The 23,475-nt window shown below is 50.3% G+C and overlaps 1 protein-coding gene across 2 annotated transcripts in view; it reads right to left on the reverse strand.

Moving 5' to 3' along the window:
* Window positions 1-11,724: 11,724 nt before the first annotated feature.
* VWC2L (von Willebrand factor C domain containing 2 like) overlaps window positions 11,725-23,475 on the reverse strand; it is a 46,592-nt gene continuing 34,841 nt past the window's right edge. Inside the window, exon 4 of one of the 2 annotated variants that reach the window (XM_066189437.1) lies at window positions 11,725-13,797. In XM_066189437.1, coding sequence (XP_066045534.1) covers window positions 13,649-13,797 — 149 coding nt within the window. In that variant the 3' untranslated portion in view covers window positions 11,725-13,648. The remainder of the gene's footprint in view (window positions 13,798-23,475) is intronic. The other variant, XM_066189438.1, reaches the window with a different exon arrangement.

A 23,475-nucleotide genomic window follows, 5' to 3' on the forward strand; every position in this document is an offset into this window, starting at 1 on the left:
TGAAGAAACCCTCCAATGAAGGCATTTGAGGCTGTTCCGTCTCTTCATTGCCTTGGTCACTTTCACCTCTTCTGTTCCTGCTTCACACTGTATCCAGACTGCTCCTGGTATTTCTTTCATCTTCAAAGAGATGATCTTGAAGATAATTTTGTACCTGCTGGAGGAAGGAAATCATTGTTTTGGTGCTGCACAAGCCAGCACAACAACTTGGGAAGGAGCTCACGTGTTGCACTGCCCATCAGCATTCGTGGGGCAATGGAAGAGCTTTTATACAGGGGCTTCAAGGGTCTGCTCTTGCGACGAGCAGCAAAATTCCCCTGCGAAAGGGGCAGCTGCAAAGCTCACTTTCTGAATCCTCACCTCTCCAGAGCCTATTTTGCAGGGTTTCTCTGCCCAAAGCAGATTGGAGAGCTCTCTTTGATCGTCTTGCACTTGTAACCCCCTTTGCATGGGTCCCTGCTGTGGCCACTCCAGCATTTCATCCTTATTCCCTGCATTAGAGCAGTCCCACACTCCGGGTTCCCTGGCGTTCCCCTCTAATGCATTTTGCATTAGTAGCTGGTATCGGGAAATCTCCTATCAAAAGGTTAATGTACATCCATTAGTCCTCTTTCCCCCCTTCTTTATGTGCTGGTAGAAGACAACCAATTTCATTAAATACATTAGGTCTGGAAAGGGTCTGGAAGCACTTGAAATTCTCTATGTGCAGAGCTGTGGGGCTATTAATACTGTCCTGTCTAAGCACTGCAGGTGAAGTGGGATTTGTGGATGTTGAATGATACCTTTCAGGTGTTTTCCAGCCTCCACAAGCTTTCTCTTCCTCTTAGAGTTGGGGTTTTTGAGACCTTCTCAGGGTGACTTGCTTGGCATCTCCTCCTTCTGTGTGGTCTCTCAGCTATGGGCAGGGCAAAGGATGTCAGGGAAGCTGGGATGGTTGTGTGGGCAGCTCAGCTTTGACAGCCGGAATGTTCCTCCAGCTGCAGCAAGTGGTTTTCTCCCTCCTCCCCCTGAAGCCAGCATGACAATTTCTGTCCCACTAATTAGAGAGAAGCTGAACCCTGTGAGTATCTCATTGCATTCTCTGACCTGCATTTTAGACAAGGTCAAGCTGTTTCAGTGAAAAAAAATCTATTACTCTAACGATCCCAAGTGGCAAGTGGGAGGGCTGGAGGGGGGCTGGCTATTTGTTTTGCCTCCTGATGTGTTCGTGATTTGAGGAGCTTGCCACGTTCTCTAAATGAAACTTTATGTTTTAGCACAGCAGACCTTTGAAAGTCAGTAGTTTGGGGGGTGCTGCTATAATGCCTTCTGTCTCTCTGTGTCTTGGGTTTGCACAGCAAGGTTTGGGGAGCGGGAGAAGCTGCTGGAAGCCCCCACAGGAAGGAGTGGCAGAGACAGCCTGTGATGCACTGACTGCAGCCCCCACTCCCTGTCCCCCTTTGCCACTGGGGGAGAGGAGGTAGACAAAGAAATCATCTCAGCTGAAGGCTCAGCGACGTGAAGATTTTTAGGTGAAATGGGGACATACAAAGCAGGGTGCATGAGCAGCTCCGGGCGTGCAAGTTCAAACGCAGCAGAATCATGGCCAAAAGGAAAGAAAAAAAAAATCCCACGGGCTTTAATTTCACTTAATGAGAAACCATTCACAGTGTTCCATTTCTGATCCATATCTTTCCATTCCTATTCTAATGGTAATTACTGTAGCAGTTTATTAACAAAGAAATCATTTGATAGCTTTCACATGATCCCATACTTCAAGTATCTAACAACCTATTGATTCGATTGCTTGGCAGTGTTCCTGACGGAGGAGCTGGAGTTTGATTTTTTTTAATCACTTGGATCGTCTCACATGCAAAGGATAATTATTTTTCTGGTTGAAACATGGGCTGGATTGCAGAGCAGTGGGGTCTACAGCGTGTCCTTGTGTGGGGTCTGTGCTGCACCCACAGTCACAGGGAGCAGTGTCTGTGCTCTTACGGAGGGCTGCAGTTCTGATCCCTGAGTTACTGCAGTCAGGTGTGCAACACACCTGCAGAGAGGTAATTGCAATATTTGTCACTACTGAGTATAAATATGCAGTGGATTCCCCAACCCTGGAAGTGTCCAAGGCCAGGTTCCATGAGGCTTGGAGCAAGCTGGGATAAGGGAAGGTGTCCCTGCCCATGGCAGGGGCTGAAACAAGACAGTTTTTAAGGTCCCTTTCAACCCAAACAATTCTGTGGTGATTCTTTGGTATCTTTATGGAGGGTTTTGTGTTTGCACCTGTGTGCCCTGCTCTCCTGAGCCCCAGGTGCTGCATGGAACAGGTTTTGCAGTGGCCCATTTGCTGCGTTTTGGCAGCCCTCCTTCATGCTGCAGACTCATGGCACTGCTGGGTGATTCTCCGCCCCTGCTCTCACTTTCTGGATGGTTCCTCACTTTCTCAAGGTGACTGGGGAAGTCTCCCTGGACAATTCTGTCCACTGGGACAGAAGACCAGGACACTGCAGGAGCTCCTGGAGGGCTGTGCAATTTGCGAGTCTGCCAGAGCACACAAGCCAGAACTGGTCCAGCCCCTCAGAGACAACCAGCAGCCAGTGTGCCACTGTCCTGGGAAGGCTGCTTTGTGTTTTCACAGGAGCGGAAAATAAAGTTGTGTTTCTGGGAGCAGTGTGTGGCGTAGGCTGCTTGTACACGTTGCTATCATGCTTTTTGAGGACCTCTAGGAGATTGTTCCAAATTTTATTGGAGGCCAGTGTGGGAATGAATTGATGTTTCTGCTGTGTGATTGGGAAGCTTGCCTAGAAAGAGGCCCAGCTGATTGAGCAGGTAGACTTGGACCAAACACTTTTTGTCACATCATGAGCCCTTCTGAAAGGAATGAGAGGAACAAAATGGATGGGAGCAATTTGCTGGAAGTTTTTTTCTTGCAGGTTTGGAAAGAACAGAAACATTTGACCTCCGTGAGGAGAACCTGCCACCTGTGTCCTCTGAGGGCATTTTATGGATGTGGCCCAGATGGGTGCCTGAACTGGTTGGTTAACAATTCAAATCCTTCTGGAACAGCTGGATTGCTCATGCAATGCCCAGGTGACATTCCTGTTGGGAATAAGGTGCTGGGAGAACTTGAATCACATGTTGGTCATTTTCTCATCTCATATATCACACACTGAAAGCTTTATGACTTCAGAGCTTACTGTATTAATTTTATGCATGAGTGCTTTATTTTTGCCATATGAGATATATCACTGGCTTACTAGAGCAAAATATCATTAGACCTGGAAAAGGATTTGGTCACTTAAACTTTGTCACCAAGGATCATTGCACTCAGATTATGTAGGGCTGTGCTGTGCCATTTCTCATGTGTTTATTAAGTGATTATAAATATCGAACCGCGTGCCTCCAGGGGACTCTTGAGGCCTGTGGCTGCAGTAACCTTTCATTTAGAAGGGTGGCACACACACAGTGATTTGTGCCCATCAAAGGGTTTGCCTGGGGAGAAGGCAGAGGTCTGTTCCACCTGAAGGAGCTCTCCACTGTTTTTAGTGATCGGCCACAGGTTGGACTCGATGGTCTCAGAGGCGCTTTCCAACCAAAAGGGTTCTGTGATTCTGTTACTGTGCATTTTCTGCCATCCTGGTGGCTGGCATCGAGGTCAGGATCCTCAGTGGCACCCAGGCTCCAGCCCATGCCTGAGCCCTGGAGTTAATCACATCAAAGCACTTTGGTTTCCTCCGTCTCAGTTCAGGATGTCGGTCTGGAAAACACCACAAACCTTTTCAGAAGTGCTGAGCCTACAGTGTTTATTGTTTCAATGATAATGGATGGAATTTTTATATGAACCCAGAAAATACAGCTGTTCACCCTGAACATTCAAACTCCTTCTGCACAAGCCATTTACTGGTGTCAGGTGACAGGACAAGGGGTGATGGCTTCAAACTGACAGAGGGCAGGTTTGGATTAGAGTCAGAAATTCTTCTCTGGTGAGGCCCTGGCACAGGTTTCCCAGAGAAACTATGGCTGCCCCACCCCTGCAAGTGCTCCAGGCCAGGTTGGACAGAGCTTGGAGCAACCTGGGATAGTGGAAAGTGTCCCTGCCCAGGGCAGGGGATGGGACTGGATGAGCTTTAAGGTCCAAGCCAGGCCATTCCATCTCCCAGAGCCTGAAGCTGTGCAGGACCACGGCTGTCCATGCCAGAGCTCTTCCTCTCCTCAATCACCAAGACCAAAGAGCAGCCCCCATCTCCAGATTTTCCTTTCCATTTGCTGCCAAGAGTGTCAGCAACCTGATCCCTTCAGTCGGGTTTTCCAAAGCACTGTGTTCCTCTTCAGTCACTGCAGTAGGTTTTATTTTCCACAAAAAAATCCGCTTGTAAAGCATCTGCAGGAAAGCTGGTAAAGGCTGCGCCCATTCTGGAAATGGATGCTTCTTTAGGTCCCTTCTTTTCATGTAAAATTTTTATATTAAAATGTTTCCTGCTGGGTAGAGCACAACCTGGAACTGCAGCTGTTCTCCATTGCTGGATTTCCACTCAGAACTGAACAACTCGGGCCTACCTTTGATTCAGTGATCCACAGAAGAAAAAACAAACCCGCTATCTGCCTCTTAAAAGTTTATTAATGCTTCTGTGATTCACTAATGAGATAGACCGAGATGAGAAATAGGTGAGCAGTAAAGAGCTGCATAAATTCACCAACAAAGCTGACAGAAGCCTGCAATTGTGTTCTGAGCCTGAGAACACCAAGAAATGGGGTTAAAATGATTTGTGACCAGGAGAAGGAAGAATTTCCTCCTGTTACATGACTGCGTGTAACTTTTATTAGTTTGATGATGTACAGAGGGACTATTTCTCTTGGAAATGGCTTTTTGGTTAACATTTCATTTTCCTCCCCAAAGTTAGCTCTCTTGCAGTGATATGAAGCACAGCTCGCCGTGATTTCCTAGCCCCCAACTTTATTAATAGCACTTGTTGTCATTGCAAATGATCTATTCCAGGCCAGGCCATAAAGGTCTTGTTTTGCAGGTGGACGAGCCCTTACCCTTTCTCCTGCAGCATTTCCAGAGCAGGGCAAGGATGAAAAATTGGTTAATAAAAAAATAGCGAGAATAAAACTCATAATAGGTCGCACTGATAGTTGCATCACTTTTATATCAGCTGCTCCTCTTTAGGAATTTGAGTCTGTGCACTAATTTAATGTCTCTAAATTGTCCTGGGTTTTGGTGTGACCTATCCTGATATTGTATTTCCAGCCTTTGTCACTTTGGTATTACTCAGTGCATCCAAATAACACCTGGAAAAGTATCAAGATCACTTCTGCCTGCAAAAGGCATGGGTTTCCAGGGTCTGAGAGGTGGTGCAGATTACCTGGCAGTGGATTAGGATACATTTATCACCAAATAGATACGAGAAAATCAGATAGAGTCGCCTCTTGCCATGGGAATAATTTCCTGTGGGGAATGAAGCTTTTAAGATCGTGTCCCGGGAATGGGGAGAGATTCCTGCTCTTGTTGGTGCTGGATGTAACATCATCTCATGAGGCCAGTTTTTACCCCTGCATCTTCTCCAGGAGAAGGTTCTGGTCCAAATTTCTGTTTGTTCGAAGGGAATGTGGCTCAGTTGTCTTCATGTTTCTTTCTTTTCACATTTTCTAAACTGCCTGGTTTGTGTTTTCTCTTCATAGGTCTAACAGGCTGTGACGCCTCAAGGCTTCCCTCCAGCACTGGTGGCCCCTGCACATGGAGGTAGCAGAATCTTTGCTATGTGTTATATTCTACAGGTGTTTTTATTCTCTAAAGAGTATTTTTAGTCTCAAATTTAAGGCCAAATGCCATGGTTGGGTAATACTACTTGGAGAGCGTGTCTGGCAAAATGACAGAACAAGTCCTGTGGTGTGGGTGGGTTTCTCAAAGCCTCTCTGTGCCCTGCTGGGCAAGCCTGGGCAGTGACACTTCCCTTGCTGGGGTAACTCCTCCAGAGGATGCTTCAGTGGTCAGGGATTCAGGTGTGCATCCACCCAAACTTCTATTTCTACACTGACCTAACCTGCAGGATCTTGTCCTCCATTCGGGAATTCCTTATTTCTGCTCTTAACATGATTTCGCAGAAGAAAATTCCTGTATTCCTGCTGGAAGGCGTCACACTCACGGGTAGCATACAAACACTGGGGGGTGTTTGGCCTAGGAAATGATGGTTTTGGTTCGTGATCCACTGTCTCAAATGCAGAAGGATGCAGAGAGGTGGGACTGCAAATGGTGATTTGGTCCCCGTGCTCCAGCTGGATGGAGAGCAGCCTTGGATGTTCTCAGAAGCACCAAGAGGAGCAGGCAGGGAACCCCCATGGTCTCATGGCACTTGTGCCATGATTTTAAGGACTGTCTTTCCCTCAGTGCCCCCTGCTCCCTTGCCCGAGGCACCTGCACCTCCTTCCATTTATTGTTTTTCATGCTGCTGACAAAAGCAGTGGGGTTTAGGATGTTTTTAGGAGGGCTTAAACATCCCGTGGAGCTTCCCAGCATGGTAACAAACACACTTCACTATCCAGGCACGTCTCCATTTGCGTTCCCTCCACGCAGGCGGGGCAGGGAGGGGCAGTGCTGTTTGTTTGGAAACGCAATTAGCCCAAGTGCCCAGGCCCAGAGCCAGCCTGGAGGATAACCTTGAGTCCAGGGGAAGGTGGGGGAATTTAAAGCCATCTGCAGCTCCAATGGGTCCCCACGCAGCCCTTTGGCTCACGGCTTCCATCCGTGCCAATAAAGTGCGGGAAGATTCGCAGTACAATGGGAAATTGCTGCTGTGGGTATCGCAGGATCTTGACTTAGAAGTGCTTTAACCTTGGCCTCATGCTTCCTGTGGGGCCTGTTTGCTGCTCTGCACAAGTGCCAGCACCGGCCAGGAATGTATAGGATTTTCCATCTGAGTAAAATTAAACCCCAAAACCTTTACCGTCCTCTCGATGCCAGACATGCTCTACCTGCATTAACTCGAGCTTAATGGACTGCAAAATGAGTCTTTCAGCGTGTATGGGAGTGGATTATTTGCAGGAGAGCAAGTTCCTCACATTTTTATCTCTTCCCTTTCCCAAAGCTTTTGTCCTTTGGAGAAAAAAAAAAAAGAGAGAGAGAAAAGGCAAACACAGCCAAATTACAGGAAGAGAGTCGGGCCCTAGGAAGTCCAGAAAAGTGTTTGGGCAAGGCAGAGGGTGCATCCACCAAGTCAGGTAAGTAATGAAACGAGCAATGAGCCCTGCTCCCTGTCTCTTAAACCAAACTGGTGTTTATTAGCCAAGATCTTGGTGGCAGTGTTGGGGATGGTACAAGCGCTCCGGGCCACACTTTTCAGCGCCCCAGCTGAACTCCTCACTCTGCCTTTACTGCAGCCTTTCCCAAAGTCCTCCAGGGTAGGACCTGAGGCTGCAAAGGCAGAGCCTGCTGCTGGTGGGATGCTGCTGTCTGCAGTGTCCCCCATCATCTCACCCTGTTGCACAAGGCGTGGTGGTTTTACACTGAAGGAGGGTCAGTTTATACCGGATACAAGGATGGTTTTCGCAATGAGGGTGGTCAGGCCCTGGCACGGGCTGCCCAGAGGTGGTGGCTACCCCATCCCTGGAAACATTCAAGGCCAGGCTGGATGGAGCTCTGAGCAACTTGGTCTAATGGAAAGTATCCCTGCTCATTGCAGGGGGTTGGGTTAGTTGGACTTTGAAGGTCCCTTCCAACCCAAACTGTTCAGTGAGTTTGTGATTCATCACACATCATTTGGAAGGACACTTTAAAGCCTGGTGAGCCCCTTTTTCACCTGCTTCCTTGGAGTTTTCCTTCCAGAGTCACAGGATTTTTCTTCCCAAACTCCCTAGGCTTGGATTTGGCTGTTTCTCCAAACACAGTGCCAGGGCACCACTGGAATACCTGAAGAGACAATCCATATGGGTAACAGGATAATCCCTATGGAAACTGGGAGGGAGAAGGGGCTGCTGGTTTCTCTTCAAGCTTTCACGGGTTCTCACTGTCAAGACAACAGCAGCGTGGAACACTGCGTGTGTTTAATGACCAAAAGTACCTTCACTGTGTCCTTCCCAGTGCCAGATGCCTTACAGTCTAAATGAGGATCTTTAATGGTGGCATTAATTATTACTGAAATCCTGCTTTGTCCCACTGAAACAAGTCTAATAGCTCACGCTTGCTGTGCCTCTCTCCCTGTCCTTTCCCCAGATCCCCATCCCCTGTATCCGATGCCAACACCAGGAAGGCTCCTTTCAGCTGCCTGCTTGGGCCACCAGCACGGGGTGATGTGCAGAAAGGGTCAGGCACAGGTCCCAGCTCCAGGGCTGCTCCATGAGCTGAGGATCAGGAAGGCTACATTGGGAGGGATGCCCTGAAACTGTCAGAGAGCATCACTTGGTGCTGCCACACCCACACCCTTGCCAAGGGAAATCCAGTGCCGAGAAAATATCGGCTCACAGCTCACAGGGATGCGGATAACTAATTGAAATAATTCATTAATTACATGCAGATATCTCTTCCCTGAGAGGGTGGTGACACCTTGACACAGGGTGCCCAGAGAAGCTGTGGCTGCCCCTGGATCCCTGGTGGTGTCCCAGGCCAGGTTGGACGTGGGAGCTTGGAGCAGCCTGGGAGAGTGGAAGGTGTCCCTGCCCAACGGGATGATTTCTAAGGTCCCTTCCAACCCACACCATTCCCTGATCCTGTGAAATATTGGGAGCCAGCGTAGTCAGAGGACACGAACTCCTGAGAGAGGAGAGGCTTTGTGTGTCCCTTGAGCAGCCATGGATGAGACCCAGCTGCCTGCCCTAAAGATGAGGCCAGCTCTGCAGATGGGTGCAGCCATCACCTGCCCCCAGGGACGAGACCAGTCAGTGCTGGCAGGGACCCCATCTCGCTCTGGGCCATCCCAAGGGAGCCTGGCTTAGCTTCTGTGCTGGGTTTTGTCTTTCCTTCCAATTTCCTAGTGCATTATTATCCCTCTGTCTGTGTGTGGCTGAGTGGGGGCATGAACTGGCATCTTCTGAGAGTTGAGCTCTTTTAGGTACTGGACTTAGTCATGGTAAAAATATCCTTTCTCTTAAAGGAAAAATGGTAGCCAATCCGCAAACACAAACAAATCCATCTAGTGTGTTAGATGGCCCTTGAAAGGTGCCAACCCAAACCATTCTATGATCCTAAATATATAAATCCAGGCAATTCCTTTCCATGCCTTCCATCCCCGGTGTTTTAAAGGCGAAGCTTCCACACCACAAGGAAGGTGGATTCTTGATAAATTTTTCATTTTCTCTCTTGACTTGCTGTTGCAAACCCATGTCCTTTAGCTATGTAAAGGGCATTCATTTGCCCTGGATCCACATGGGCCCTCTTTCCCCTTTAACAACCACCAAAGAGAAACACTTTATTGTTCTTGCTGCGCTGGAATCCTGGGATTTGCTCTTTGCTTTCAGCTCTAATGCAGAGCTGTGGCTGGACAGGGGTTGCTGCAGTGGCATCCAGGGGACAGTCACCGGGGCACTCGGCTCACTGTGCACCACTGAAACCATTGTGTGCTGCTGCCTCAGGAGCACTGGCAGGATGGGGAGCACCCGAAGTTTGGGATTTTCCCAGGCTTAGCCTGCGTTGGAGCATGCTTTGCAGCTTCCTGGGGGAGAAAGACATTGCCCTGCTGTGCTCCGGAGCCAAGTCATTCCCCCTGGGGTGTGCAGGAAATCATTCTCTAATTATAAAACAATCTTGACTAATGGCATATTAATGAGGACAGGGAAAGGTGATGCTCCTGGGATGGGCTTTCCCACTGCTAGGAGGAGGAGGAGGGAGCTGTACACAGCAGCTGCATTTGGGAGGCAGAAGATGGCATTACATCAGCGAGGTTTGGGTGGAAGAACCCTAAGAGGAAGGACTTTTTCTGACTCTGGGTCTGTTCTTCTGCAAAAATTCACCGTTGCTCCTGCTGAAGGTGTTTCCTCTGAGCTGTTGACCTGCTCTTTTGCTCCACTTTGAGTCCTTTTGGCTCCCTTTTCCAGCCACATCTGCTAGGCTCTACCATTTCTATCTCCCCTCATTTTTCCAACCCATCAACTCTACCTTCCCCTACTTGCTGCCCTACCAAGCCCCTTGCTCTTCTTTACCCCTCAGCATCTTCCCTCACCCTTATCCACCTTCTCTTCTCCATCTCCCACAAATACCTGTTGTATTTTCAAGAGTGGCAGCCTGGGGGCACGGGGAGGAGGTTGTGCTCTCCCATCTGATAACACATGTACCTGGCACCTTTTCCTTCAGCTGGCAGCCTCTGGAAGCCCAAGATGAACCTTTCAACAAGATTAAAGAGATGGTATTAATTGCTATCGATCACGGGTCAACAAATTAAATTGCATCTGCAACTGCATCTCTGAAAGGTCTAAATGAGAAGAGTAGTTAATGGGTCTGGCTGGCCCAGAGCTGTGATTAATTAAAGAAAGAAATGAACTACAACATTTAAAAAAAAAAAAAGAGAAAGAAAAAAAAAGGAGAAGAAGGAAGAAGATTGGTATGAGGATGAAATTCTGTAGTGTGTTTGGGGAGTGTCTGATGGGATTTCAGTTCTGGATCCACCCTGGCCTGACAGAGGCTGATGGGAAGCAGTGGTGGCAACGATTTCTGGGCTACTGGCACCCCCAGTGCTGTGGACACACTGCCCACCCATGACTGGCAGCTCTTCCACATGAGCAGTGGAAGTTTTCCTAGGAAATGATCGGTGTCCTTCACTTCTCCCCGTGGCCCCAGACCTTGTCCCACTGATGCCCCGGTGCTTGGCGAGAGCTGTGGGATCCCTCAGCGGGACTGTGTCCGACACTGCGGGATTTGGGGGAATCAGATTCCCTCCTACAGTCTGAGCCACGGGGACCTTGCAGCCACATCCACGACGGGATCTGCAGGGCTTTCCCTCCTGCGACCCAGAGCACACTCCAGCTCCCTGTGCAGGGTCCTTGGGCTCAAGGGGTCCCCCTCCAGCTGCCCCTTTTCCCCTTTTTTTATTCACAGTGCCATGCGAGAGTGAAGGGCAAAATCCTGAGCATTCCCATGTTCCTTAGCAATCCCACTGCTCTTCCCACACCAATCCAGCCCTGCAGCATCCCACTGGCAGCTGGGAGAAAAGTACTCCCGGGTGGGAATAAGGGTGCCACTGTGACTCCTTGGGAAATAATGAAGTAGCACAGCATGGAATGGAGATGGGGCTTAATTAATAACGAAGAAAATAATAATATGTGGCACGTATAGTGCTGTACTTGTTCCAAGCACTGTACAAACATTAACTACAGTGATTAGGCTGTAATTAATTAGAGTAACTACTAATCAGTGTAAATAATGATGCATCTGGAGGTACCAAATGGAGTTTGTGAACTGAAAGCAAATTTTCACGTTCAGGAAATGGCATCAAATATAAAATGGCACCAGGAAAAGTAATAAAAAAGCAGATGGAGGTTAAAGCGAGAGCCTGGGAGCCGTGTTGGTCCACGTCAGCTCCACAAACAGGAATCCTGGTTTGGCAAAGCAAAACTGGTTTACTGTTACTGCTGAGACACTCCCTGAGCAACCCATCCCATCCTTGGGATTCTCATGGCTACTCCCAGGCTCCAGACCTGCTCTCCCCAGCCCAGCTGCACTCACCAACACTGTGAAGACACAGGAACTGGAGCAAGGGATGAGATGGGCAATTGGGAGCTTGAAGGGCTGATGATCAGCAGAGTAAAATACACCACAAATATATAATTTTGGGGGTTTTTTTTGCTGGTTCACACACTTTATATTTAACAAAATAATTTTTTTAATAATATAATCTTTTACACATCAAATATTGTTTCTAGGACCCCTCCCTCCCATTTGTACAGATTTTTTTTTTTTTTTTTTTTTCTCACTAGTTTCAGGCACACTATTGTTTGAAAGTTTTGAAACTGGATAGTCATTGACAGGCAACAGCTTACAAAGAAATGTGGTGATGACGTCTGGAACGGTTCCAGCTCGGCCTGCAGGGAGCCAGTGCTCAGCCACAGGACAGCAGCTGCTGTGCTAAGTGCTCCTCCCACCCCCGCCCTCCAGGAAAACACCGACATGGGGAAGAAATAAAAGTGTAAAGGCAACAGTGTGTACAAACCGAGCCCGATGTGCTGATCTGCTTCGGTGACGATGCTGTGGGGAGGATTTGCTGCCGTCACTGTTGAGAGCAGGTGCTGCACTGGAGTCTGAACTCTGAACAAAATAAGCACCGCCACCCCTGTGGCATTGAGCAAAAGGCAGGGAAGCAAGCGTGGACGTGATGGGAAAGGCCCCTGTGCGCGCCTGGGCGGGCAGGGCAGGGAGATGACACTGGGGGCTTTTCTTTCACAGAATCACCTGGAAGCTGCAGCCTGAGGAAGCAGGAGGTCCCGGTGCTGGAAAGCCCGATGGGGTCCCTTGGCTGCTGCGGACTCTGCTCCTGGCAGGCAGGCAGGCACAGAAAGGAGCTGCTTTAGGGAGAGAGCCCTCCCAGGAGCCCAGCCCAGCCTGCTGCACCACGGCTCGCCCTATCGCCGGCACTGTGGATGCTCCCAGGGAGAGCCAGGGCAGCTCCTGCCCACTGGAGCAAGGGGTCTTTACCTGCCAGCTGAGCCACTTGAGTGCTGCCACAGCCATGGGACATTCCTGGAAACCTCCGGAGTGGGGTGATCCCATGTTTTAATTGCGACCTGCTGTCGCTGAAGGCAATGGAACACTGCTCTCCAGCGAGAGCAACCTCGGGATGGGACAAGGCAGGTGAGGACATGCTCAGCCCAGGAACCAGGAACAGGTGGGGCCCTCTTCCCTCTGCTCCACCACTGGTGCCCCAGCCAGGAATCACACACAGACAAGCCAGGTAAGATGCTGCTTTCATGGAGCACCTTCTGGTTGGCTGCCCCAGCCTGCCCATGCAGCTGCTGTGGGCTCGGCTCCCATCAAGGTCACGTTGACTGTGTAGGTGTCTTTGACTTTATTGTCCCCACTCAGTGGAGAAAGTGTAACACAGATACAGCTTTGTGTCTTGGCTGTCTGGTCTATACCTGTGCATCTACCTCGGTCCTGCTGCAGGTTACATTCCAGTTGGGTTTGTTTTTAACCCCCCCATCCCTTTTAATTTCCACCTCCCTCCCGTCCTTAGTGCCACCTGCGCTTACAGACACAATAAAAATGCTCCATCTATTGCTCCACTCACAGCTGTATTGTCCCAATGATCCCAGCTTAGGAAGAGACTTAAAAAAAAAACAACCCAAAAACACAATAGCAAAAAACCTTCAAATAAATAAATGCGAAAACCCCCACGATCCACAGTGTAGAAAGTGAGAGCAGTGAATTGATTGGCGCCTGGGAGGCAGGGCCAGGCCAGGAACGGGCACGGGCTGCTTTCCTGCTGTCCTCCCCCAGTCCCAGCACTGGTGACTCCCCCAGCGGAGCGGACACCTGGACACCAGGTACAGAGTGTGTGAAGGGGGACAGGAGCTGCAGGGGGCACGGGGAGCCCCTTCCCCCCAGGCACCCATCTCTGCTCGTGTGGCAGGGCTTGCTGGGGTCCCTGCTGCAGCTGGCGGGAGGTCGGACACGTGGGCAGCATCCAAGCCGTTCCTTCGTCACCATCATCACCATCGTCATCATCACCACGAGCGGGCTGGGGGGCCGCTACAGAGCCTGCTTGCCCTGGCACTCCCGCTTGGAGCACTGTGCCGGCTTCCACCAGTCCCCGTTGTGGCAGTGGCAGATGTTGCAGTCGTCCACCTTCACCTCGATGCCCGCGGGAATTATCGTGGTGCCCGCAAAGCAGTTGGGACCTGCAGAAACACACGGGGGGGAACAGGGTAAATACTCTGTGTTTGCCCCGGGGGCAGCAGCTCTGCTCTGTCCTGGCACAGGCAGGGCCCCAGCACCAGCGCCGTGCTGGGCTCTGGCCATGCCACTGCCACTGCTGAAACCTGCTGCAACGCTCCCACCTTGCTCAGTGCCGAGCCTTGGACCCACAGCAATCCCTCCTCTCAGTTTTTGGTTGCCCTCAGCCATGAAAAGGAAAAGAAAGGCCTTAAAACTTTCCTCTCTGTTTCTGCACCCAGCCCCTAGAACAAATGGCACTGGCACTCAGCTTTTTCTACTTGGTTGACCACTAACTTAGTACCTCCTTCTCCTTACATTTTGGCTGCAGGATGGACAAGACCATGAGGGCAAGCCTGAGGACACAGCCCGGCCTTCACTGCTCCTGCCTGGTGAGCCTGCAGAGAGCCAGGGCATCCCCCAGGGCCACTGGCAGCATGCTCCAACACCAGGTAACCCCAAGGACCCCCACCAGCTTGGAGCTACTAACCAAAAATGATTTATTGCATCACCTCTCAAATAAGCTTTCTGATAAAGTCTGGGTATTTTTCCTCAAGGGGAATTCCTTTAATCTGCTTACTATTGCTTTGGGGTTTTGTGTTTTGTTTTGGGTTTTTTGGGTTTTTGGGGGGTTTTCTTGGTTTTGGTGGTTTTTTTTGGCTTCTTTATCATACAGTATCAAAGCTGAGCAGCAAGAATCTTATTTCTCAGTCACAGAATGGTTAGACTGGAAGCGATCTTAAAGCCTTTTCCTCCTCCCCATAAAAGCCCCACAAACATCCACTGCCCGTCTCTCCCTCTGCAACTCTCTCCTCCTCTTACTCCTTCACCACTTAGTGCCAGGAATTAATGTCAGAGCCAGCAGCACACACAACAAATCCAAGGCAATCACACTGGTGGCATCGGGGAAGCATAAAGACATTTGAAAAGTGTTTTGTGGCTTGAGCGCTGCTCTGAAATGTCACCCCTTGACTGGCCACCCGTTTTAATCTATGTCCCCAGTGCATGAGGTGCATTCCAAAGGTAAGAGCATGTGCAGCCCTGAAATTATGGGCTAGTTGTTCCTTAAGTCTTGGGCTAAAGGCTGGGAAAGGGAAACAGGGTCCCTTATGAGGCTGGAAACAGGCTGAGCTGTAGCCCAGTGCCAGGGTCCCACCTTTTATCGTCTCGGAGAGCTGTTTGTGGGTGCCCTGACTTCAGTAAGGCGCTCCTCAGGACCCTTTGTGCAACGGGCAAAGAGTCTGGCAGGGCTGGGCTTAACCAGACAGCGTTACTTGTGTTTCAACACCCTCCTGCCTTCATGAAAGCAGCTCTGCGGCAACATTTCTCATCCATCTTCAGCAGGCCACCACAGAAGGGCTGGAGAAAGATGCCTTGGATGGCTCCTGTACAGAATTTGGGGTGACAGGGCGTACCCCAGGGCTGCTGCTTCTCCAGGGGCAGGGCTTGGGAAGGCAGGCTGTGGCACTGGGAAGGTCTGGGCTGCTCCGTGCTGCCTCCTCCTGGAGTGGGTTCCATCAGGATTCCAGGAAGAAGCCGGCATTTACTCCTGGCAAGGAGATTCCACTGCACTTGCTGAGCCAGAGCACGGGTGACACAGGGCTGCCGGCAGTGGAGGAGCCCTGGGAGTGGGGATGTTTTAAGGCTGCTGTGAGCTGGGCTTTGAGCTGGACAAGCTCCAAAGAGCCCCTCCACCCTCAGCCATTACAGACTGCAAAGAACTTTAAAACCAGGAGCTACCCGCCAAGAGCATGAACGGAACAGCCAAACTGCACATGCACACGTGCTATCTGTGTTCTTCCTTGCAGGCATGAGGATAAAGAAGTCATGACTTGTTTTGGTCTCGAGCTGAAGATTTCCCGAATTGACGTCTGTCTGGAACACACCATCCTGGCTGGAAAGGCTGTGATTCCAACTGTGCCATGTCTCTGGCAGCACAATGAATTTTTCACACTTTCTCAGAGCCTTTGAGTCCCTGTGCTGGCTGTGCCACTGCCTGTGCTCCTCACCACTGGCTTAATTCTCCATTTCCTGGGGCCCGCTGGGTGGGGGTGTGTTATGACCCAGTGAGGGTGTCGCTGTCAGGTCATCTGCTGCTGTTAAATGCCCAGGGATCAAATGCCATAAAAATTCCAATGACTGCAGCTGGCTGTATCTGAAGTTGAAATCAGTGCCTGGGATGGCACATTAGTGGGATGCTCTGACTGCCTGTCGATGTCCAGGATGCCCAGGGTGGGCGGCCTCCCCACACAACAGCCTCTGCATCCCAGAGCAAAACCACTCCTTTTCGTTCTAATATAAACAAAAAAACTTCCTCTGGAGATGAGGGCGGCAAGGAAAAGGGAAGATCATCTCCCTCTTCTTGCCCTGCCTGTTAAGTATCTCATTTGAGAGGCCAGTGCTGCCTCCACACCCACGCGCGTCTCCAGACGCAGCTTAGCCTGGATTTACAGCACTGCCAGCCCATCCCGGGGGCTGGGCATAGGTGGGAGGCTGGCAGTGAGGGAGCCAGCAGGTTTGCTCACTCACAGGTGAGTCAGCTTTGCCTCCCAAAACCTCTCTCATGGGACTTTGGCACCCCAGTGGTGCAGGGATCATCAGGGTGATGGTGTTGGGACTGACTGATGGGGTGCTGCCAACTGGGCAAAAGCTTATTTTTCCTTCATCCTGCTTATCTGCCCATTCCTTGGCTGCCCTTCCTCCTCCCAGCAGCCCCAGGTCTCTTCTCCCTCCTAAGCTTCCCCAGGGGATCGTATGGAAATAAAATCATCAGTAAATACCCCTCGTTAATGCCCCAGGACAGGTAGGAGCAGAAAGCAGACACTGAAGAAAAGAGGAGGGGGGGTGTGCTAAAAACATTACCTGTGCCTCTGAGGTCCCCACTGGAGAGGGGATCCCTTATTCTGGGGGGAGAGCAGCACAGCAACGTCCCTGCCCCAGCCAAGGACACGGGGCAACTCTGCAAATCTGTCATTAAACACTAACGATCTGCCCCTCTGGTCCCTGGCATGTTGAGCCTGGAAGGACCTGGCAAGCATCTCTGTGTGTAACAGAAAACCCAAAGGGGCTGGGTACAGCAAAGGGGGGAAATGACGGCTGTGCTGGATAAATCACAGGGACTGCAAACCAGCCCTTGCTGGAGCAGCACCCAGCACCCCTGGGCTGGCCAGGATCACCTGGGCACACCCAAGGAAGGAGGGTGAACTGAGGGAAAAAACACAGCAACTGAGTTTGCTTTCCTTCTCCTTGGTTTTCAGCAAAGTGGAGGAAAACATGACCCAGGGCTCTAGTGACATCTGCCCTCCTGTGGGATGTTCTGCCTCTCTCCTGACAGACTTCAGTACTTTTAATTTGGGCCAACACTGCCACTGCTCTGGGCCTTTTCTTTCCCAGCACTCTCTCAAAATAGCCCCCTCTGCACTGCCTGAGTGAAATGGTTTCTTTTGCTCACCACAGTGAGCTGGATGGAGCTTTATTGCATCTCCTCTCTCCCACTGCAATCCCCATCCCTACAGAAACATGCATTTCTAGCGGAAGGCAAAATTTCCACACTGCATTTGTGACAATTCCACTTAAATTCCCATTGCCTGAAATCCAGTTTTCCAGCACAATCACTATCAGCCAGCCTCTCCCCCTCTGCTTTTTTTTTTTTTTCCCCCCCATTTAAACTTCTCTCACCTTCACACTGGAAAACTGGACCCTGTCTGTCCAAACCGGGATGCAGTGAGCATCACAGCCACGGTGAAGGCACAAGGAAGAGGCACTCAGAGAGGGACCCTGCTGGAATTTAGGTGAAAACACGCTCCAGCCAAGCAGCATTTTCTGTGCCATGGCACAAGCCACCAGGGAGTTTTCCAGAAACTTTGGGATTTACAGAGCTGGCAGCTCCTGGTGGAGATAACCTCCAGCACCTGGGGATCTGCATGGCTGTGCCATGTGCCTTGGAGGGGCTGCAGCCCTTAAAGCCACAACAAGAGCCCAGAGCAGGAAATCAAGCCCTATTTTTTTTTTTTTTTTTGGCCATGCAGCAGAGCTCAACAGACTCTTTTAAAGTCTCTAATATCCTCAGATTCTCTTTCCTTCCCAACATTTCAAAAGCTCAGGGCCCCAGCCCAGCGCTGCTGAGGACTGGCCTGAGCTTTTCCCACCGTGGCTGCTTGGAGGAACTGGATGAGAGCGGGGTCTGCCAAATCAAACCCCCAAAGAATGACACAGAACAGCACTGTGGGGGTTTCGATTATTATTCAAAGGAAGATGCTGCTCAGAAACATCTGATGACATGTCAAGCACATCAGGTTACTTATGATAATAGCAGCAGGAACAAGAAGTTGCTTTGGGCAAGGGCTGTCGTCCTGCTCTCAGTAACAGCATCTTAAGCCACGACTGTGATGCTAACAGGACACTAATCACCCTTTTTCCTTGCTCAGGGAGACTGATGGGAGAAGTTTGCTCCCACAGACAGTGTAATAGTGAGATTTGCTTTGCTTAACATAGTTAATACTCATAAAAGCCTGCAGCACTCCAGGCTATTTGCTAGAACAGCTGTGAAGATTTTTATGGAGATGTATTAGGGACATTCAGATGCTGCTTTGATGGGAGAGACGTAAAAAAATCATATTGGGTTTGTTGTTTGGGGAGAACGATAGAAAATTCTGCAACCATCTGCTGAAGATCAGGGGATTGCTTGGGTGATGACCCTGCTGCACTGCACCCCTGTTCCAGAGGGAATTCAGGGGGCCAGGCTCCCTCCAATACCATGAGCTGATGCCTTGGAGCCACTCGGTGCTGAACAGCAGCGTCCTCCCAGCTCCCTGTGACTCCTCAGATGGCTTTTACTGAACTCAGCAGCTCTGCCCGTGGCTTTCAGCAGCTCTGAATTTAGCTTTGTGTGTGCAGAGAAGCAATAAAAGGAAATCAAATGTTAATCAAACAGCAAGCATGCATCACTTCAGGCCAACTGTGATATTCAGATGTGCCCTGAATAGCGTCTTGCCCCAGACAAAGCTCATCATCTCCACCAGGACTTCTCATTGTGCAGTCTCTGATTCCAGCAGGAGTGGTAGTTTCCCCTCAGTAAAATATGTCTCCTGCCACTTCTTTGAGAGCCTCCCCATCCCTTTAGGAAATATTAAAGCTGACTCCAGGAGAATTTAGCTTATTCAGTCAATGGATTCCATCAAGGAGAGAGGTGCTGATGGCTACGCTTATCTGCCTAGTTAAGACAGCTGCTGAATAGCAGCTCAATTCAGCAGCCATCCCTCAGGCTCCCAAGTGGTGTGCCCCACAACTGAAGTTGCAAGGGATAAGTGGAAAACTGTGGTGTTCCCCGACAGTATTTAGGAATGGATCCATCCTGAAACATCCCCCTGGACACTCGCTCAGCTGAATGAGGCTCGACGACTTTGCTTTTGGAGCTCGACCATGAACACAACTGGGCATGGGGGTTGGCTGTTGGCAGTGTGATTTGGCCTGGGGGAGGGTGTTTCTACTGAGCACGGCCAAGTTTCTTCCCGGTGGGAAGGCAGATTTTCCTCTGCATGTCTCCACAGAACAGGCTTCACCACGGCCATCCCACACCACAAGCCATGCAGTCACCAGCACTGGTGTCTGGTGCTGAAACAACCCCTTGCAAAGCAGCGACCAAACGAGGATGACATCTGGAATCCACACAAGGATGCCCGTGGATCCCCAACAGAAAAAGAGGAAAAGCACAGCAGAATCTCCAGGGTCTGTCACAGAGGCAAGAAATTGCCTGTGCCTGCATCTGGGGGACTTCTTCCATGTCCAGGCTGAACTCTGTGCTCAGAAGGGAAGGAAAACCAGCATCGTGTTTTTAATGATGGCCTCCGTTCCTGGAGGTTAACACCGCTCCTCTCTGCTGATCCTGCAGGATCTTTTCAAATGTTCATTCAGCTCTGCCAATGCTATTTCTGGGATCACTTCAGATTGCAAGAAAAGAGCTCAATTTGTGGCTTTAATTAAGGAGTTGAGGAGGGAAGAAGTCTTGTTTCCACTGCCTGGTATGGAGAGTGCCAGCCCCCCTCTCTCTGGGGGAAGGAGGGGGCAGCGGGCGAAGCCGGAGGTGAGACACAAAGAAATCAGCCGGTGATGCTGAGCTTTGCCTTGCTGGAAATTAAATTTGGCAACACTCTGCAGGGGCAGCTGAAAACCCCACCCAAAGAAAACAGCCCTTGAGCTTTCTTGTGTTAGAAGGAGGCCAGAGCTGGAGCTCCTGGCTCAGAGCATGGCTGAAGCCTGAGGGTGCACTGGGAACAGGGCTGCCATGATCCCGGGATGGGGGGCAGTGAGTTCACAGCCCAGGAACACTCGGCTCTGATCTCTGTCTGCCACTTCTCAGTGGTGGCAGGAGGGACAGCACTGTGCTCTGGCTCTGCCTGCTCCCTGATCCTGCAGGTGATGTCCATGTCCTCCCGGCTACAGAGGGCACAGCTCCTCCCAGTACAAACACCAGGGGAAAAGAACTCCCTGCACTCCAAAGTCCATCATCACCCAACCTGCACAGAGACTCCTGCAAGGCTGGAAATGGGACTGCTTCAGGTCAGTGTCCCCATCCCAACCACCATCAAGTCTGGAAGCTGCTTCTCAGCCTGCTCATGCTCTCAGGCAGCAGTGGGCTCTCCTGTGATGCAGAGACTGCATCAGTGCATCATCTCAGGAGGCACTAAGAACTGAATCTACCAACCCATGCCAGCCTGAGGGCCACAAATTAAACCTCCCTCCAGGGGGCCAGTGGTGGCTCCAGCACCATCCCAACCCCCTGCCATTCAAAAGCTCAGGCATCGCTCTCCTCCCCTTTTATGGATTGCTGTTGGTATTTTAAAATACCAGAAGAAAGTCTTGGCCTCGGTCAGCTTAACCCCATTTGCCCTCGTCCTGTCGCTCTGTGGCTCCCAGCCGTGGTAGCAAGTGTCTCCTCCTCGAGGTGACCCCAAGGGGAAAGGTTCACTCTTCCTCGGTCCAGCCACGCAGGCAGAGATGGCATCTCCAATAAACGCCCTCAGTTTCACTCTGCCCTGTAAAATGTTGCAATATCTGAGCCTTTTGTCTTTTCACTGGTGGACAAACCCTGCTGGCTCTGGCTAACAGCTCCTGGAGTCATCTGGTGCTACCTTCTAGACATCCATGAGCTTTTAATTGTGCACACCACTGCCCCGAAGAATTACTCTCCTCTGAAGCTGATCTGCAGCTCTTTTCCATCCTTCCTGCATTTTTCACTGCTCACAAGACAATGTTAACAGCCCTTCTCAAGTACTGCCTATTTACAGGAGAGATTTTTCCCGCTGTAATTCACTACTGGGTGTCTGAAGACGCCTAAAAGTTATTTAATCTCTGCATTAAAATACATATATATATCTGCAGGATCCTTGTCCAAATTAAATCCAAGTTGCTGACTCCGAGCCAGCCCTCCATCATTAGAGGGAATGCATTAAGAAGGTGAGGAGGAGGTGAAAAGCTCAGTTCAGGGCAATGGGAGCTGTTCCACCAACTTTTGCCAGCGATGCAGGCACACAAGGAAGAAAATATAACCCAGCAGCAGGTCCCAGTGGGACAGGGGCTTCCTGGTGGCCCCACATCCCCTCCTGGCTCTCCACACGATTAGAGGGTCACATCACCCAGGCTTTGCTCACACAATCCCAAGGATCTGCTGCCTTGGAGTCTCGTGACTGCAGGGACCCCACTTGAGCTCCCTAAATGGTGAGCTGGCACCCAGTGACAGAGACTGATTTAGGCCTCACTGCTTTGCAGTGCAGTTAGAAAAATACTGATGGCTCGTTATCCATCTTAATCAGCAGCAGCAAACAAATGAGGGACAGGGAGACATCCAGAAGGGAATACACCACATTACTCCTCCTTATTGATAGCACTGTTACTTAATTTGATGTAGAGACGTAACTTCAGGCATCACTAAATACTGGAGCAGGGACGTTTGGTGCAGGGAAGATCTATGGGTGCAATTTAAAAGCTGTCTGTTTGGGAGCGGTGACGTCCACGGGCACCAACACCGATCCCAGCTCCGTGGGCAGGCTGGACACCATCCCTCAGCAGGACAAATGGAGACACTGTCCTTTCCACAGCTAAAATGCACCCGCTGAAAATGGTGGAGCCCCACTCCACTCTTCATCTGCTGCGTGTGTGGAATGAGCAGGACAACAGGGGACCAAGCCCAGACTGAGCACAGAATCCCAGAACGGTTTGGGTAGGAAAGGACCTTAAAGATCATCCACCTCCACCGCCTGCCATGGGCTGGGGGACCTTCTGCTGGACCAGGCTGCTCCAAGCCCTGTCCAACCCAACCCTGGACACTTTCAGGGATGGAGCAGCCACAGCTTCCAATGTCTGATGGCTTCTGGATGGTCACGTGCAGCCCACCCTTCCCTGGGCACTGCCTGTGCCGGGGCAGCAGAGCTCTGGCTCAGACCTTTGGCACAGCTCACTCGGGGAAGGCAGCATGGAGATGGTGGAGCGAAGCTCATGATCTGGGCACACCAAAGAAAAGAATGCAAGCAGTACATTTCCCACTGCTTTAGAGGATGGTATCTGCCTCCCCATATGGACATTTCCCCCAGTCCTGTGCACCCAGCCCCTCTGTTTCTGATCCCACGGGCACCTAAATCAAAGCTGAGAGCGTATTCAAGGGCACTTGGAGCTCTCTGCAAAAGCTCCAGCCCCAGTCTGCCCATTTGACTGGGTTTCTAACCCAGCTGTGGCTTAGGGATTGCTGGCCCAGCAGGGTTAGGCACTGCTGCAGTGCAAATTACCAGGGATCAAATCCATAACCCTTTATTCACTCCGCTGACTCATACACCCGAACGGGGGCAGCCTTGAAGAGAAACCCAGGAAGTTTCACCTGGCTGGAGGAGCCAGCACATGGATCAGCTCCCAGACAGCAGAGGAGGAACTCCCACTGCTTCAGAGTCCTCTGTAAATCCAGGGCTTTTCTCTCTCCTTTCAGTGTAAAATACAGGCTGGCATTTTCAAAGTCTCCTATGGGATTTACATACCAAATTCCTCTTCATTTTAAAAGGATCTATGTGTGCAAATACCTCAATCAGCACTGAAAAGTTTAGTGTAGGGTGAAAAAACCTGCAAAGGCAAAGGGCCCAGCATTGCATAGGCAGGAACTGTGCATCCAAAGCAGGTTTTCTGAACCAGGTTTTACTGTGCACACTCTGGGCTGGAGAAGGAAAACTGTAACACCTCAAAGCCAGCAGTAATCATCTATTAAGGGACAAATGTGCATCTCAGCATCTACCTGAGCAAACAAACAGGATTAGCTTTTAAAAGTCTTCTTGCAGACAGCACAAAGCTTTGGGAGAATACCACATTATTATTATTATTATTTTTAAATACAGGTAGATTGTAACTGTGGGCAATGAAAGCTACTCTGAGGTAATTTTAACCTTTCAGGTAAGTAACAGGCTTTCAAAAAGCTGTCTAAACAGAAACTTCCCAAAATGAACACCAACAGCACTGAAGGCACGTTCATTTTTTTAATGCTTCAAACATAGCATGAGGTGAGGTGGGGTTTTGTGAGCTGGTAACAAAATTATTAATTTAAAATAAACCCATTAATAGAACTACCAGAGAACTACTGCATCAGCTAACAATGTTACCAGTAAAAT

This window comes from Chamaea fasciata, unplaced genomic scaffold (assembly GCF_029207755.1).
Source record: "Chamaea fasciata isolate MVZ Bird 193981 ecotype frontalis unplaced genomic scaffold, bChaFas1.0.hap1 SCAF_8, whole genome shotgun sequence".
Lineage (NCBI taxonomy): Eukaryota > Metazoa > Chordata > Aves > Passeriformes > Sylviidae > Chamaea > Chamaea fasciata.